This window comes from Drosophila mauritiana, chromosome 2L (assembly GCF_004382145.1).
Source record: "Drosophila mauritiana strain mau12 chromosome 2L, ASM438214v1, whole genome shotgun sequence".
Lineage (NCBI taxonomy): Eukaryota > Metazoa > Arthropoda > Insecta > Diptera > Drosophilidae > Drosophila > Drosophila mauritiana.
Genome location: NC_046667.1, coordinates 4,422,512 through 4,439,093, shown reverse-complemented (window position 1 = coordinate 4,439,093; position 16,582 = coordinate 4,422,512). Strand labels below are relative to the sequence as shown.

The 16,582-nt window shown below is 52.1% G+C and overlaps 1 protein-coding gene across 5 annotated transcripts in view; it reads left to right on the top strand.

Moving 5' to 3' along the window:
- LOC117150272 overlaps positions 1-16,582 on the top strand; it is a 94,211-nt gene that overhangs the window by 64,793 nt on the left and 12,836 nt on the right. For 2 of the 5 annotated variants that reach the window (XM_033317079.1, XM_033317078.1), the window contains exons 38-54: positions 29-340; positions 401-745; positions 806-1,105; positions 1,172-2,122; positions 2,228-2,545; positions 2,609-2,941; positions 3,000-3,314; positions 3,371-3,676; positions 3,733-4,380; positions 4,446-4,757; positions 4,833-5,171; positions 5,231-6,493; positions 6,558-6,872; positions 6,936-8,534; positions 8,598-8,912; positions 8,973-9,620; positions 9,687-10,649. The exons of 1 other annotated variant lie outside the window; for it this stretch is intronic. In XM_033317079.1, the coding sequence (XP_033172970.1) occupies positions 29-340; positions 401-745; positions 806-1,105; positions 1,172-2,122; positions 2,228-2,545; positions 2,609-2,941; positions 3,000-3,314; positions 3,371-3,676; positions 3,733-4,380; positions 4,446-4,757; positions 4,833-5,171; positions 5,231-6,493; positions 6,558-6,872; positions 6,936-8,534; positions 8,598-8,912; positions 8,973-9,620; positions 9,687-10,649 (9,582 nt within the window). Of the gene's footprint in view, positions 1-28; positions 341-400; positions 2,123-2,227; positions 2,942-2,999; positions 3,315-3,370; positions 3,677-3,732; positions 4,381-4,445; positions 5,172-5,230; positions 6,494-6,557; positions 6,873-6,935; positions 10,650-10,736; positions 12,726-12,800; positions 13,107-13,184; positions 16,527-16,582 lie in introns of all 5 variants that reach the window. 2 more of the 5 variants (XM_033317081.1, XM_033317077.1) reach the window with 2 other exon arrangements.

Sequence of the window (16,582 nt, the reverse complement as noted above, 5' to 3'; positions counted from 1 at the left end):
ATCTTTCACGGATTACCTACTCTTATAGCGGTCAAGGAATATGTCAATCCCTGCCAGCCATCGCCGTGTGGTCCAAATTCTCAGTGCCGTGAAGTGAATGAACAAGCCATATGCTCGTGTCTTCCGGAATATGTGGGAGCTCCGCCTGTGTGTCGTCCTGAGTGTACGATATCTTCAGAGTGCCCGGCGGACAAGGCCTGTGTGAACCAGAAATGTGTTGACCCTTGTCCAAACACTTGTGGAGATCAAGCGATCTGTCGAGTGGTGAACCACAGTCCGATTTGCTCATGTCGTGCCGGTTACACCGGCGACGCCTTTTTCCGCTGTTTCCCCAAGCCCCGTAAGTCCTGTCATTTCCAAATCGTGGGTCCCAGTCCTAACTGTTTTTATGTTTCAAAAGCGGTACCACCAACACCAGTACAAAAGACGCCGGTTGATCCTTGTGTGCCCACTCCTTGCGGCCCCTACTCCCAGTGCCGATCCCAGGGAGATGCCCCCGCCTGTTCTTGTTTGGTCGGCTACATAGGAGCCCCTCCCAATTGCCGACCGGAATGTCGCATCAACGCGGAATGTCCTAGCAGCCAAGCGTGTATTAATGAGAAATGTAGAGACCCTTGCCTCGGCTCTTGCGGCTATGGTGCCATTTGCAATGTGATCAATCACACGCCTAGCTGCACCTGTCCACCAGGATTCTCGGGTGATCCATTTAGTCAGTGTCAGCCCCTGCCACCTCCGCCTCCAACACGTAAGACTCAGTACGAACCGAAAAGTGTAAAATGGACTCAAACCATTCCTCCTTCCTCAGCCGTTAAGCTTGATGATCCATGCAATCCCTCACCCTGTGGTCCAAACGCTCAGTGCAATAATGGAGTATGTACTTGCATTCCCGAATACCATGGCGATCCCTACAGCGGTTGCCGACCAGAGTGCATCACCAGCGCGGATTGCTCACGTGAGCTTGCCTGTTCGCGGAACAAGTGCTTCGATCCTTGCCCCGGTACCTGTGCCCCCAATGCCATTTGTACTGTCCTTAACCACGTACCCATGTGCACTTGTCCGGATGGATATAATGGCAATGCATTCGTGCAGTGTAAACCCACACCACGTAAATATTTCCCCTTAAGGCCGTGTTCAAAGCACAACGATACCCAACTCAACGATTTCCTTCCAGCCCCTGTCCTTGTCCAGCCTTGCCAACCATCTCCGTGTGGACCCAACTCTCAGTGCCGCGAAGTCAACCAGCAAGCTGTTTGCTCCTGTGTGCCAGGATATGTCGGAACCCCGCCACTCTGTCGACCGGAGTGCACGTCGAACTCGGAGTGTTTGTCACACCTAGCATGTGTTAACCAAAAGTGCAGTGATCCCTGTCCCGGCTCATGTGGCCGTAATGCCCAGTGCAGTGTGGTTAACCACAACCCCTTCTGTACGTGCTTGCCAAGGTTCACTGGCAATCCGTTCGTGGGTTGTCAGCAGATTATTGAGCCACCACGTCAAGATATTGTGCCACAGGATCCGTGCCGACCGTCACCCTGTGGGCCGAACTCTGAATGTCGCGCCGTTGGTGAGACACCAACATGTACATGCCTTGCTGATTTTGTCGGCTCCCCGCCGTATTGCAAACCCGAATGCGTGGCCAATTCAGAGTGTCCCTCGAACCTGGCGTGCATCAATCAAAAGTGTCGCGATCCCTGTCCTGGATTGTGCGGTTCAAGTGCTACTTGCCGCGTCGTCTCTCACACAGCAATGTGCATTTGTGATGCTGGTTTGACCGGAGATCCATTTACACAATGTCAACCCATTGTGCAGGATGTTGAGATTATTAATCCGTGCCAGCCTTCACCTTGCGGAGCCAATGCCGAGTGCATACAACGTAATGGAGCCGGAGCCTGCCAGTGTCTCACAGACTATTTCGGAAATCCCTACGAAGGCTGTCGACCGGAGTGTGTTTTGAACTCGGACTGCCCATCGAACCGAGCTTGTCAGCAGCAGAAGTGCCGTGATCCTTGTCCCGGAAGCTGTGGACAGAATGCCGAGTGTAATGTGGTGAACCACACACCCATGTGCAACTGCTTCGCTGGATTCATTGGCGATCCGTACCGCTATTGTAGCCAACCGCCAGAACGTAAGCGAGTTCCAATTATTCACATAGTCGTACTAATGGCCGTAGTAGTGGATGTAGTTACTAATTCCAAAAATTGTTTTGTATTGTATTCCTAACCATAACTAGCTATTGTCCATGAGTATGTGAACCCCTGTCAACCGTCTCCCTGTGGCCCGAACTCAAATTGTCGCGAGGTTAATGAACAGGCAGTATGTTCCTGCCGTTCCGAATTTGAGGGAGCCCCACCCAACTGCCGGCCACAATGCACCTCGAGCTCAGAGTGCGCCCCCAACAGGGCGTGCATCAATCAAAAATGCGTTGATCCTTGTCCCGGTGTTTGTGGCCAGCAAGCAATCTGCGAGGTACGCAACCACAGTCCAATTTGTAGGTGTCCCACCGCCATGACAGGCGATCCCTTCGTGCGCTGCGTAACCCGACCAACAAGTAAGAAAAAGAAAATGTCTTGTGTGTATACGATCAAACCTAACCGCCTTTACTCGATGCCAGTTGCACCGCCACCCTTGAGGGATGTAGCTCCCTATCGCGATCCCTGTCTCCCCTCACCATGTGGCCTGTATGCGTCGTGCAGGAACCAACAGAACCAAGCGATTTGCTCTTGTTTGCCAAACTATTTCGGTACTCCGCCCCATTGTCGTCCCGAGTGCACCATCAATGCAGAGTGCCCAAGCCACTTGGCCTGCATTGGCGAACGCTGCCGTGATCCCTGTCCTGGGGCTTGTGGTCAACAGACCGAGTGCCGTGTGATCAGTCACGTTCCTAGTTGCGTTTGCCTACGCGGCTATGTGGGCGATGCATTCCTGGCCTGCCACCCGGCACCACGTAAGAGTTTTCAGTGTATAATTCCATATCTGGGACTAAGACCAGGACCCTTTTGCAGCCCCACCATCCCGTGAAGAGCCCCGCGATCCGTGCAACCCCAGTCCATGCGGCAGCAATGCCATCTGTTCTAATCAGGGCGAGTGTAAATGTGTGGCCGACTATCAGGGAGATCCCTATGTGGCCTGCAGACCCGAGTGTATTCTCAGTTCGGAGTGTCCCCGAAATCTGGCCTGTATACAACAGAAGTGTACCGATCCTTGTCCAGGAACCTGTGGTACCAATGCTATCTGCGATGTGATCAACCACATTGCCATGTGCCATTGTCCCGATCGAATGACCGGAAATGCTTTTGTCCAATGTACTCCAGTGCAGCGTAGGTTAACTCCATTTATATCATGAATACCAGCTCATTTCTTACCCATTGTTTAGTTGATGTATACCGTAACCCTTGCAATCCCTCGCCATGCGGCTCCTATGCTGAATGTCGGGAGCAGAACGGTCAAGCGGTATGCAGTTGTCTTCCCAACTACTTTGGGGTACCTCCTTCGTGTCGACCCGAGTGTAGCACCAACTACGATTGTTCCCCAAGCTTAGCGTGCCAGAATCAGCGCTGCGTCGATCCTTGTCCTGGAGCTTGTGGCGCATACGCCGAGTGCCGAACAGTCAACCACAGTCCTTTCTGTAGTTGCAGACCCGGCTATACGGGAAATCCCATTGTCCAATGTCATATGATTAGTAAGTTAAAATAACCATTTTAAGAGGACATCTTTTATATAATGCGCCACCTATAGTTGAGCCACAGCGGGATATCACACCCAAAGATCCTTGCCAACCCTCACCTTGTGGTCCAAACAGCGAATGTCGCCGCGTAGGAGAAACACCCTCCTGCTCATGCCTGTCCAATTTCTTTGGCACTCCGCCCAACTGTCGACCTGAATGCGTCTCCAATTCCGAGTGCAGTCAGGTGCACGTCTGCACGAATAATCGCTGCAAGGATCCGTGCCCGGGTCTCTGCGGAACTGATGCCGTCTGCCGCGTGATAAGTCACAGTGCTATGTGCTACTGCCAGCCGGGTTACAGCGGCGACCCCTTCGTCCGCTGTGCACCACACATCCAAAGAGAATCGATTGAGATAGTGCAACCGTGCAACCCCAATCCCTGCGGCGCGTTTGCCGAGTGTCGTCAGCAGAATGGAGTCGGATCGTGTCAGTGTCTACCAGAGTACTTCGGCAATCCTTATGAAGGATGTCGTCCTGAATGTATACTTGACTCTGATTGCTCCTCTCAGCTGGCCTGTGTCAATCAAAAATGCCGGGATCCCTGTCCCGGAAGCTGCGGCCAAAATGCCGAATGCTTTGTGCGCAATCACCTGCCCACTTGCAACTGCCTCAGTGGCTATGTCGGTGACCCATATCGGTATTGTAACATCGAACAGAAACGTAAGCACTCACCTCACTATTGAAGCCCCGACACATGCCTCTACACATCATATACTCTTTTACAGCCATTCGGGAATATGTCAACCCCTGTCAACCCTCTCCTTGTGGGCCTAACTCTCAGTGCCGCGAACAGAATGGTGTGGCCACATGCTCTTGCTTGCCAGAATTTGTGGGCACTCCGCCGGGATGTCGGCCGGAGTGTACGGTATCCTCTGAGTGTAATCTTGACAAGGCCTGCGTTCGTCACAAGTGCCTGGATCCTTGTCCTGGTGCTTGCGGCAGCTCAACCAATTGCCAGGTTGTGAACCATGCTCCACTCTGCTCTTGTCAAGCGGGTTACACAGGAGACCCATTTACCCGATGCTACCCAATTCCCCGTAAGTGTTCAAAGGTGGAAAACCTTATAGAGATGGTTGAGTCTTCATTTCTAATCATCTACCACATGTGTCCAGCTCCACCTACGCATATTGTCCATGATTACGCACGCGATCTATGCCAACCATCTCCCTGCGGAGCTAATGCTCAATGTAGACAATCCCAAGGTCAAGCCATCTGCTCCTGCATACCCAACTACTTTGGTGTTCCACCCAATTGTCGACCCGAGTGCACTCAAAGCTCAGAGTGCCTGTCCAGTTTGGCCTGCATCAATCAACGATGCGCGGATCCCTGTCCTGGCTCCTGTGCCTACAACGCCATTTGCCATGTGCGTAATCACGTGCCCAGTTGTCAGTGCCCAGTGGGCTATGTGGGTGATCCGTTCTCCAACTGTCACCCTGAACCCCAGCCACCACGTAAGAATATAAAAGTGCGCATGTAACTGGTCAAAGTATAAACTTACCCTTAACCCTAGCCAAACCCGTTGCTCTCGATGATCCCTGCAATCCTTCCCCCTGTGGGCCCAATGCAGTGTGCCAAAATGGTCAATGTTCGTGTATACCCGAGTACCAAGGAGATCCTTATACCGGCTGTCGACCGGAATGTGTGTTAAATGCGGATTGTCCGCGAAATCGTGCTTGTGTTCGCCATAAGTGTGTGGATCCGTGTCCGGGAACGTGTGCACCGAATGCCATCTGCGATGTGATTAACCACATTGCCATGTGCCGTTGCCCAGAGCGTATGACAGGCAATGCCTTCATCCAATGTGAAACACCGCCAGTCTCGCTGGCACCTCCAGATCCGTGTTACCCATCGCCCTGCGGTCCGAACAGTCGCTGTCGTGTGTTCAACAACAACGCTGTGTGTTCCTGTATTGAGGATTTCATTGGAACCCCACCAAATTGCCGACCGGAGTGTACGCATAACTCAGATTGCCTGCCTAGACTGGCGTGCCAGAGGCAGCATTGTATAGATCCGTGCCCAGGAACTTGTGGCTTTAATGCCCTTTGCCACGTTGTGAACCATGCACCAATTTGCAGTTGTCCACCAAAGCATAATGGAAACCCATTCTTGGGATGCTTCCCGGAACCCGTGCGACGCGATGAGGTGATTCCAAAGAATCCGTGCCAGCCCTCGCCATGTGGTCCATATGCCAAGTGCACATCCGTAGGCGATCAGGCGCAGTGCAGTTGTCTGCCGGATTACATTGGAACTCCGCCCAGTTGTCGCCCGGAGTGTATAACCAATTCGGAATGTTCCTTCGACAAGGCCTGTTTAAACCAAAGATGTCGCGATCCCTGCTCGGGAACTTGTGGTTCCAACGCCAATTGCCACGTAATTAGTCATACTGCCATGTGCTACTGTCTACCAGGTTTTACAGGGGACCCATTCACTTCCTGTGTCCAAGTACCAGTGATTCAGCAGGCTGAGATCGTTCAACCATGCTCTCCTAATCCTTGTGGAGCCAATGCTGTATGTCGCCAGGAGGGCCATGTTGGATCTTGCCAATGTCTTCCCGAATACTACGGAAACCCATACGAGACATGTCGGCCGGAGTGTGTAACGAATAACGACTGTCCATCCAACAAGGCTTGTCAACAGCAGAAGTGTCGCGATCCTTGTCCAGGAGTCTGTGCCCTCAATGCTTTGTGTCGCGTGATCAATCACTTACCAACATGTCATTGTCAGAATGGCTTTGTTGGTGACCCATACCGCTATTGCCAAATTCCCGAGAAACGTGAGTTGTGTGTTTCGTTTGCTCAGCGTTCATATGGTAACCAATTCCTCTCTCATACCTTTAGCTGTCCTTAAAGAATATGTCAATCCCTGCCAGCCCTCCCCGTGTGGCCCCAACTCGCAGTGCCGTGAAAACAACGAGCAGGCCATCTGCTCATGTCTCCCCGAGTACGTCGGTGCTCCACCCAATTGTCGACCTGAGTGCGTGACCAGTGCAGAGTGTCCTCATAACAAGGCGTGCATTAGGCAAAAGTGTAGTGATCCCTGCCCCGGTGTATGTGGCTCAAATGCCGATTGCCGTGTTATCCAGCATGCTCCTATTTGTAGTTGTCGTGCAGGATTCACAGGCGATGCCTTCTCCCGCTGCTTACCCCTGCCACGTAAGATATTACCTCTAGGATGCGCGCAACCTTTAGTTTACCCGTCCTTCCTTTAACTTCCAGCCCCGAGACCACCGCAGTTGGATGTATACCGCAATCCTTGTGTACCTTCGCCTTGTGGCCAGTATGCAGAGTGTCGGGATAACCAGGGCACTGCCACGTGCAGTTGTCTGCCCTCCTATTTCGGCACCCCGCCCAACTGTCGCCCCGAGTGTACGATAAACCCCGATTGTCCATCTCATTTGTCCTGCCAACAACAGCGTTGTCGCGATCCATGTCCTGGAGCCTGTGGATTCAATGCGCAGTGCACAGTTGTTAATCACAATCCGACGTGTCAGTGTGCTCCTGGATTTATTGGCAATGCCTTTACATCCTGTCATGTTCCACCTCCAATTGTTCGGGACTCACCTCAAATAATTGATCCATGCGATCTGATCACTTGTGGCTCCAATGCTGTTTGCAATCAGGGACAATGTACTTGTCTGCCTGAATTTGTGGGCAACCCACTAGTTGGATGTCGTCCGGAATGTGTGTTGAGCACAGAATGCGACTGGAACAAGGCGTGCGTGAGAAACAAGTGCATCGATCCATGTCCAGGAACTTGCGGATCCAATGCCATATGTGAGGTGCACAGACATATAGCCATGTGTCATTGTCCACCGGGAATGACTGGAAATGCATTCAGCCAATGCCGACCCTTGCCACCAGCTCCGGTACGCGATGTTATAGACCCTTGTCAGCCTTCGCCATGTGGACCAAATGCCCAGTGTCGCAATATCAACGGACAAGCAGTGTGCTCATGTCTTCGGGACTTCATCGGAGTTCCACCTTCATGTCGGCCAGAGTGCGTTAGTAATTCCGAGTGTCCACTTCATCTGGCTTGCCTCCAACGACATTGCCGAGATCCTTGCCCCGGAGTCTGTGGCCTGAATGCCGAATGCCGGGTCATAAACCACAGCCCGAACTGTCATTGCATTGGTTCCTTTACGGGAAATCCATTTGCGGCTTGTCACCGGCCACCGCCGCCACCGATTAAGCATGAGCCCATTGATCCTTGTCAGCCATCGCCATGTGGAGCTAATGCGGTATGTCGTGTCCAGGGAAGCAATGCTCAATGCAGTTGTCTAAGTGGCTTTATCGGAACACCACCCAACTGCCGACCCGAATGCGTATCCAACTCGGATTGCCCCACGAATCTGGCTTGCCTCAATCAGAAGTGCCGAGATCCCTGTCCAGGTGTCTGTGGCTCCAATGCTGAATGTTATGTGATTAACCATTCACCCATGTGCAATTGTCTTTCTGGACAAACCGGCAATCCATTCGTAAGCTGTCAAGTGGTGCGTGATGTTCCCGAGCCACAAACTCCATGTGTGCCCAGTCCATGCGGAGCCAATGCACTCTGTTCTGAGAAAAATGGGGCCGGAGCCTGTCAATGCCTTCCGGAATTCTATGGCAATCCCTATGAAGGCTGCCGACCGGAGTGCGTTCTCAATTCGGACTGCCCCAGCCACTTGGCTTGTCTCAACCAGCATTGCCGCGATCCGTGTCCCGGAACATGTGGTACCAACGCCGAATGTCAAGTGCGCGAACACTTGCCCCAATGCAACTGCCATGTGGGATATCAGGGAAATCCCTACGTTTACTGTAGTGTTCTGCGTGATCGTAAGCTAACCCTGGAAAGAAACATTATTGGACCAGATGCTTATTCTGTATTTATACCGACAGCCCTGCCTGAACCAGTTCCCTCCCGCCCTTGTCAGCCGTCACCTTGTGGTCCAAACTCTCAGTGTCGGGAATCGAACAACCAGGCAATTTGCAAGTGTCTGCCCGACTTTATTGGATCCCCACCTGCATGTAGACCCGAGTGCACCATCTCCAGTGAATGTGATTTGACCCTGGCTTGTGTTCAACAACACTGTGTCGATCCCTGTCCCGGTGTCTGCGGCAATAGTGCCCAGTGTCGGGTCATAAATCACAGTCCTCACTGTAGTTGCTTGCCTGGTTTCACGGGTGATGCCCTTAGTGGCTGCCAACGGATTCGTAAGACTACATTTTTGGTGAATTCCTTCTTTAGTTTTCCTAACTTCAAACCCTTCGCAGCACCCGCAATTACTCACGATGTCCCCAAAGAGACCCCCCGCGATCCCTGTGTCCCCTCCCCCTGCGGAGCCTTTGGACAGTGCCGTGCTCAAGGCAACCAGGCTATATGCTCATGCCTTCCTGGCTACTACGGAGCACCTCCAAATTGCAGGCCGGAGTGCGCAATAAACCCGGACTGCGCCTCCCATTTGGCGTGTATCAGTGAAAAGTGTCGCGATCCATGTCCCGGTTCATGTGGCCTGCAGGCCCAATGCAGTGTCATAAACCACACACCGATCTGTAGTTGTCCATCAGGTTATGAGGGCAATCCCTTCGTCAGCTGTCAACGAACCCCTCCACCGCCGACTCCGCCCCTTCGCGATGCCTGCAATCCCTCACCTTGTGGCTCCAACGCAATCTGCAGCTCTGGAGGCCAGTGCTCGTGTCTGCCCGACTTTGATGGCAACCCCTACGTGGGCTGCCGTCCTGAGTGTGTCCTCAACACGGACTGCGCCAGAGACAAAGCCTGCCAGCGCAGCAAGTGCACCGATCCTTGTCCCGGAGCGTGTGGTATTGGAGCCGTTTGCGAGGTTCGCAATCACATTCCCACGTGTAATTGCCCACCCGGAACAACGGGCAATGCTTTCGTTCAGTGTACCCTTGTGCAATGTAGGTTCCAAACTAAGAATATACCAACTGTGGAGACCTTATTTAACAACTCCCTGTTTTGTTTAGCTTCACCCGTGGTGCCCTTAAACCCTTGTCAACCATCGCCGTGCGGAAACAATGCCCAATGCCGAGAGGTTATCGATCAAGCCGTTTGCTCTTGTCTACCCGGCTTCTTTGGTGTTCCACCGAAGTGTCGTCCTGAGTGCACCATTAACTCAGACTGTGCCCCACATCTGGCATGCTTGAACCAACAGTGCCGGGATCCTTGTCCTGGAGCTTGCGGCCAGTTCGCTCAATGCCAGGTTATCCGACATGTGCCGCACTGTAGTTGTCCTGCAGGCTTCTCAGGCAATGCTTTCTTCCTGTGCCATCGGTTACCGCCTCCACCACCAGTCCAACTGGAACCGATCAACCCATGCTACCCATCGCCATGCGGACCCAATGCAGAATGCACAAATCAGAATGAACAGGCCATTTGCAAGTGCCTGAAGGACTACATAGGAACACCACCCAACTGTCGACCGGAGTGCATAACGTCATCAGAGTGTCCGATTCAGCTGGCTTGTATTGGTCAAAAATGCAAGGATCCCTGTTCTGGACTTTGTGGAACCGCTGCCACCTGCCAAGTTGTCAGCCACGTGCCTTCGTGCATTTGCGTTGCGGACTATATTGGAGACCCTTACACGGGATGCTATGCCCGGCCGCCCATTCAGCGAGAGCAAATCAATCCATGCTACCAGAACCCGTGCGGAAGCAATGCGGTCTGCAGAGAGCGTGGAGAGGTTGCTTCGTGCCAGTGTCTACCGGAATATTACGGTAACCCGTATGAAGGATGTCGACCCGAATGCGTGCTTAACTCGGACTGCTCAAGCCACTTGGCTTGCCTCAATCAACACTGTCGAGATCCCTGCCCAGGAAGTTGTGCCCGCAATGCCCAATGTCAAGTAGTCAATCACGTGCCCAGCTGTAGTTGTTATCCTGGATATAGTGGCGATCCCTATCGCCATTGCCATGTGGTCCAGGCAGAACGTAAGCAGTCTTTATCCAGTCCGTCGTTTAACACTTGCACTAACCAACCAATTTATCCCCAATCTGCACTCTTATGTCCCCCCTTAGCCGTCCAAGTTGTGCACTTTAATCCCTGCCAACCCTCGCCATGTGGTCCCAATTCACAGTGCACAGAGTCTCAGGGTCAAGCAGTGTGCCGCTGTCTACCCGATTACTATGGTTCCCCACCTGCTTGTCGACCCGAGTGCACCACTAATCCCGAATGTCCCAATGATAAAGCCTGCGTGGGCAGAAGATGCACCGACCCTTGCGCGGGTGCTTGTGGTCAGAATGCCATTTGTCGAGCGCATCAGCACAGAGCTTATTGCTCGTGTCATCCTGGTTATACAGGTGATGCCTTCATGCGCTGCCAGCCCTTGCCTCCGCCCCAACTGATTAGGGACTCACCAGTAATCTATAGAGACCCCTGTGTGCCCTCGCCCTGTGGTCAGTTTGCTCAGTGTCGCGTGGAGTACGAACAAGCGGTATGCTCTTGTCTTACCTCCTACTATGGTACTCCACCATACTGCCGACCCGAGTGCACACAGAATTCAGATTGCCCCAGCCATAGAGCATGTGTCAATCAAAGGTGCGTGGATCCCTGCCCCGGAGCTTGTGGTCTAAACGCGCGCTGTGATGTGCTCAATCACGTGCCTAGCTGTTCATGCCTCGATGGTTATGTAGGAGATCCCTTCTACCGCTGTTACCCTGCTCCCGCGCCTCCTCCAACACCAGTTACCGTCGTAGCGGATGATCCTTGTCAGCCCTCACCATGCGGTCCCAATGCACAGTGTTCTAACGGTGTCTGTAGTTGTCTGCCCCTGTACCAGGGTGATCCCTATGTGGGCTGTCGCCCAGAGTGCGTACTAAGTACTGAGTGTCCGTGGGATAAGGCCTGCATCCGTAATCGTTGCTTGGACCCGTGTCCCGGAACGTGCGGATCAGGAGCCACATGTCAGGTACACAATCATGTGGCCATGTGTCAGTGTCCGGTTGGCTATCAAGGCAATCCTTTCGTCCTGTGCCAGCAGACACCTCTTCAAGCACCCGTGGAGCTACATCCCTGCCAGCCTTCACCTTGTGGACACCATGGAGAGTGTCAGGAAGTTGGTTCGCAGGCCATTTGCACTTGTCGTCCCGGTTATTATGGCAGCCCACCAGCATGTCGACCCGAATGTGTCAGCGATCCAGAGTGTCCACCCAGTTTGGCCTGTGTAAATCAGAAATGCCGTGATCCCTGCCCCGGTGCTTGTGGTCACCTAGCTCAATGTCATGTAATTAGCCACAGTCCACAGTGTGTTTGCCCTGCTGGATACACCGGTAGTCCGTACTCCGAGTGCCACTTGATTAGGGCGGATTACGCACCAGTTCAGCGTCAACCAATTGATCCCTGTTTGCCATCTCCCTGTGGTCCTCATGCTCAATGCAGTAATGAGGGAGGCAACGCAGTTTGCCGATGTCTGACGGAATACCTGGGAGTACCGCCATACTGTCGACCCGAATGCATTGCCAACAGCGAGTGTCCCAGTGACAGGGCATGTATTAATCGGAAGTGCCAGGATCCATGTCCCGGCCTGTGCGGGTACAATGCCATTTGTAGAACGTACAACCACCAGCCAAACTGCGTTTGTGCTCCTGGTTTGGTGGGTAATCCGTTCAACTCCTGTCTGCCCCCCACACGTCCTGAGATTCCATCAACACCTCCCACAACAGCCATACAAGTGCTGCAGTACGAGGAACCATTCATCAATGGTTGTGAACCAAATCCTTGTGGGGCAAACGCGCAATGCAATCAGCGAAGAGGAGTGGTCTCCTGCGTCTGTCTGCCAGACTATTTTGGCAACCCCTACGAAGCCTGCCGACCCGAGTGTATTTTGAACTCCGATTGTCCCTCAAGTAGAGCTTGTGTACAACAGAAATGTCGCGATCCATGTCCCGGAACTTGTGGCCTGAATGCCGAGTGTCATGTCCTTGATCATTTGCCACAGTGCAGGTGTTTCAGTGGGTACACTGGAAATCCCTTGGCGTACTGCTCGCCTGTTCCAATAGTCCAAGAATGTAAGCATAAATGCAATGACAAACCCGCCACCAACTTAGATAATCCAAATCATATGTTTGCGTCAACCCTTTTAGCTCCCTTGACCCCCTGTGATCCCTCACCTTGTGGACCCAATGCCCAGTGTCATCCGTCGCTTAATGAGGCCGTGTGCTCCTGTTTACCCGAATTCTATGGAACCCCACCCAATTGTCGACCCGAGTGTACTCTAAACTCGGAGTGTTCTTATGATAAGGCTTGCGTCCATCACAAGTGCGTTGATCCTTGTCCTGGAGTTTGTGGTATTAATGCGGAGTGTCGCGTGCACTATCATAGTCCCATATGTTATTGCATTTCTTCGCATACGGGTGATCCATTCACACGGTGCTACGAAACCCCAAAACGTAAGAATATTAATTCAAGTTCTTATGGAGTTCAAAAATCAGTTAATATAAATATTGCCAATATTTCACTTTTAACAGCTGTGCGACCCCAAATATATGACACGCCTTCTCCTCCATATCCGGTCGCTATACCCGATCTGGTGTACGTGCAACAACAACAACCGGGAATAGTAAATATTCCCTCTGCCCCTCAACCGATATATCCTACGCCCCAGTCACCACAATACAATGTAAACTATCCATCTCCGCAACCGGCGAATCCCGAAAAACCGGGAGTTGTGAATATACCGTCTGTGCCACAACCAGTTTACCCATCACCTCAACAACCTGTTTACCATGTCAACTACCCAACAACGCCAGTTTCCCAACACCCCGGAATCGTGAACATTCCTTCGGCACCTCGACCGTTGCCTCCGACATCTCAGAGACCTGTGTTTGTAACATCGCCCGGGAACCCATCACCCACATCGCAACCTGGAGTTATTAATATTCCTTCAGTTTCACAACCTGGATATCCAACGCCGCAAAGCCCCATTTATGATGCAAACTATCCTACTACTCAAAGTCCTATTCCCCAACAACCCGTCGTAGTTAATATTCCATCGGTGCCAAGTCCAGCATATCCTGCTCCAAATCCGCCGGTGAACTATCCAACGCCACCATCACCTCAGAAACCAATTCAACCGGGAGTTATCAATATACCGTCTGCGCCGCATCCAACAACGCCACAACGACATCCTCCCGTTTTTATTCCGTCCCCTGAAAGCCCGTCACCAGCTCCAAAGCCTGGAGTAATTAATATTCCATCCGTAACGCAACCAGAATACCCAACATCGCAGGTTCCCTTTTATGACGTCAATTATGCAACAACACCGTCTCCTATTCCACAAAGGCCTGGAGTAGTAAACATTCCTTCAGCACCGCAGCCGGTGCATCCTGCACCCAATCCACCAGTCCACGAATTTAATTATCCATCGCCGCCTTCAGTTCCTCAACAGCCAGGCGTTCTTAACATACCATCGTACCCAACGCCAGTGGCACCGACTCCTCAACCTCCTATATATATACCATCCCAGGAGCAACCGAAACCAACCACCGGGCCATCAGTTATAAATGTGCCTTCAGTTCCACAACCTGCTTATCCTACGCCACAGGCACCTGTTTACGACGTTCACTATCCAACACCTCCATCTGCAATACCACACCAACCTGGAGTAGTTAACATTCCATCGGTGCCACCACCACCGCCTCCAGTCACGCAACGTCCCGTGTTTGTACCATCACCAGCACATTCTACTCCCGGTCCTCAACCAGGGGTTGTTAATATACCTTCAGTGGCGCAGCCCGTGCATCCCACGCATCAATCTCCGGTTGTGGAACGGCCTGCTATATATGACGTGTACTACCCGCCGCCGCCATCTAGACCGGGTGTGATCAATATTCCTTCGCCACCAAGACCCGTATACCCAGTGCCACAGCAACCGATCTACGTTCCGGCACCAGTTCTACATATACCAGCTCCAAGACCAGTCATTCATAACATTCCATCAGTGCCTCCACCAACATATCCACATCGTAATCCACCGATTCAGGATGTTACTTACCCAGCTCCACAACCAAGTCCTCCTGTACCAGGAATAGTAAATATTCCATCACTGCCTCAACCCGTATCAACACCCACTTCTGGAGTGATAAATATTCCCTCGCAAGAATCACCACCGATCTCAGTACCAACTCCAGGAATTGTAAACATTCCATCGATCCCGCAACCAACGCCACAGCCTCCTTCACCTGGAATTATTAATGTTCCTTCAGTGCCTCAACCGTTCCCAACTCCTCCTGCACCTGGAATTATTAACATTCCTTCAGTGCCTCAATCGTTGCCATCGCCAACTCCTGGTGTGATCAATATTCCGCAACAACCAACGCCACCACCTTTGGTTCAGCAGCCCGGAATTATAAACATTCCGTCGGTACAACAACCATCAACTCCAACCACTCAGCATCCTATACAGGATGTTCAATATGAAACCCAGAGACCCCAGCCTACTCCTGGAGTTGTCAACATTCCATCTGTGCCACAACCTACGTATCCAACTCAAAAGCCATCTTACCAGGATGTCAGTTACCCAACAGTACAGCCAAAGCCTCCAGTATCTGGAATTATAAATATTCCCTCGGTGCCCCAGCCTGTTCCATCATCGACTCCTGGAGTGATTAATTTGCCTTCAGAGCCATCTTATCAAGCACCAATTCCAAAGCCTGGCATCATCAACGTTCCCTCGATACCGGAGCCTATACCATCAACACCCCAAAATCCTGTGCAAGAGGTTTATCACGATACTCATAAGCCACAAGCAATTCCCGGTGTGGTTAATGTTCCATCCGTTCCACAGCCAACACCAGGTCGCCCCCATTACGATGTGGCCAAACCAGATTTCGAGTTCAACCCGTGCTATCCATCGCCGTGTGGTCCCTTCTCTCATTGTCACAATCGTTTTGGAGTAGCTGCCTGTGTTTGCCTGCCCAATTACAGAGGAACTCCACCGAATTGCCGACCAGAATGCGTAATTAATTCGGACTGTCCATCATCTTTGGCCTGCATTAACGAAAAGTGCCGAGATCCTTGTCCAGGATCTTGTGCTTACAATGCCGTGTGCCGTGTGCATGAACATGTGCCTAATTGTTACTGCCAGACGGGCTATACCGGAAATCCATTTATTTCCTGTCAACGTACACCTATAGTTCCTATTCAACGTGAGCCGATTGAGGCGAAGGATCCATGTTATCCATCCATTTGCGGACCAAACGCTGTGTGCAATAATGGAAAGTGCAGCTGCATTCCTGAATATCGAGGAGATCCCTATGTTGGCTGTAGGCCAGAATGTGTTCTCAATACAGACTGCGCCAGGGATAAGGCTTGCATTCAACAAAAGTGCAAGGATCCGTGTCCAGGCACTTGTGGACTACAGGCCTTGTGCCATGTGTACAACCATGTGGCGAGCTGCTCTTGTCCGGAAGGAATGCAGGGCGATGCCTTTGTGAGATGTGATCCAAAACCCAAGCCTCAATCCCAACCGCCAGCACCTACAACCTTGCCAGCAATCGTGCCACAACGTGCTCCGATTAATCCCTGCCAGCCCACTCCCTGTGGACCCAATTCCCAGTGCAGAGCTTATCATGAGCAAGCGATTTGCTACTGCCTGCCGAATTTCATTGGCACGCCACCAGGCTGTCGACCGGAGTGTACCTCCAACTCGGACTGTCCCCTCGACAAATACTGTCTGAATCTCAGGTGTCGCGATCCTTGTCCCGGAGCTTGTGGCATTCGTGCCATTTGTCATGTCCAGAACCACGGTCCCTTGTGTGTGTGTCCACCCCATTTGACGGGTAATCCCCTACTGGCCTGTCAACCCATAGGTATACCAGAAAAATCGCCCAAGCAAAAAGACCACTTATCTAACAACACTGTTTTA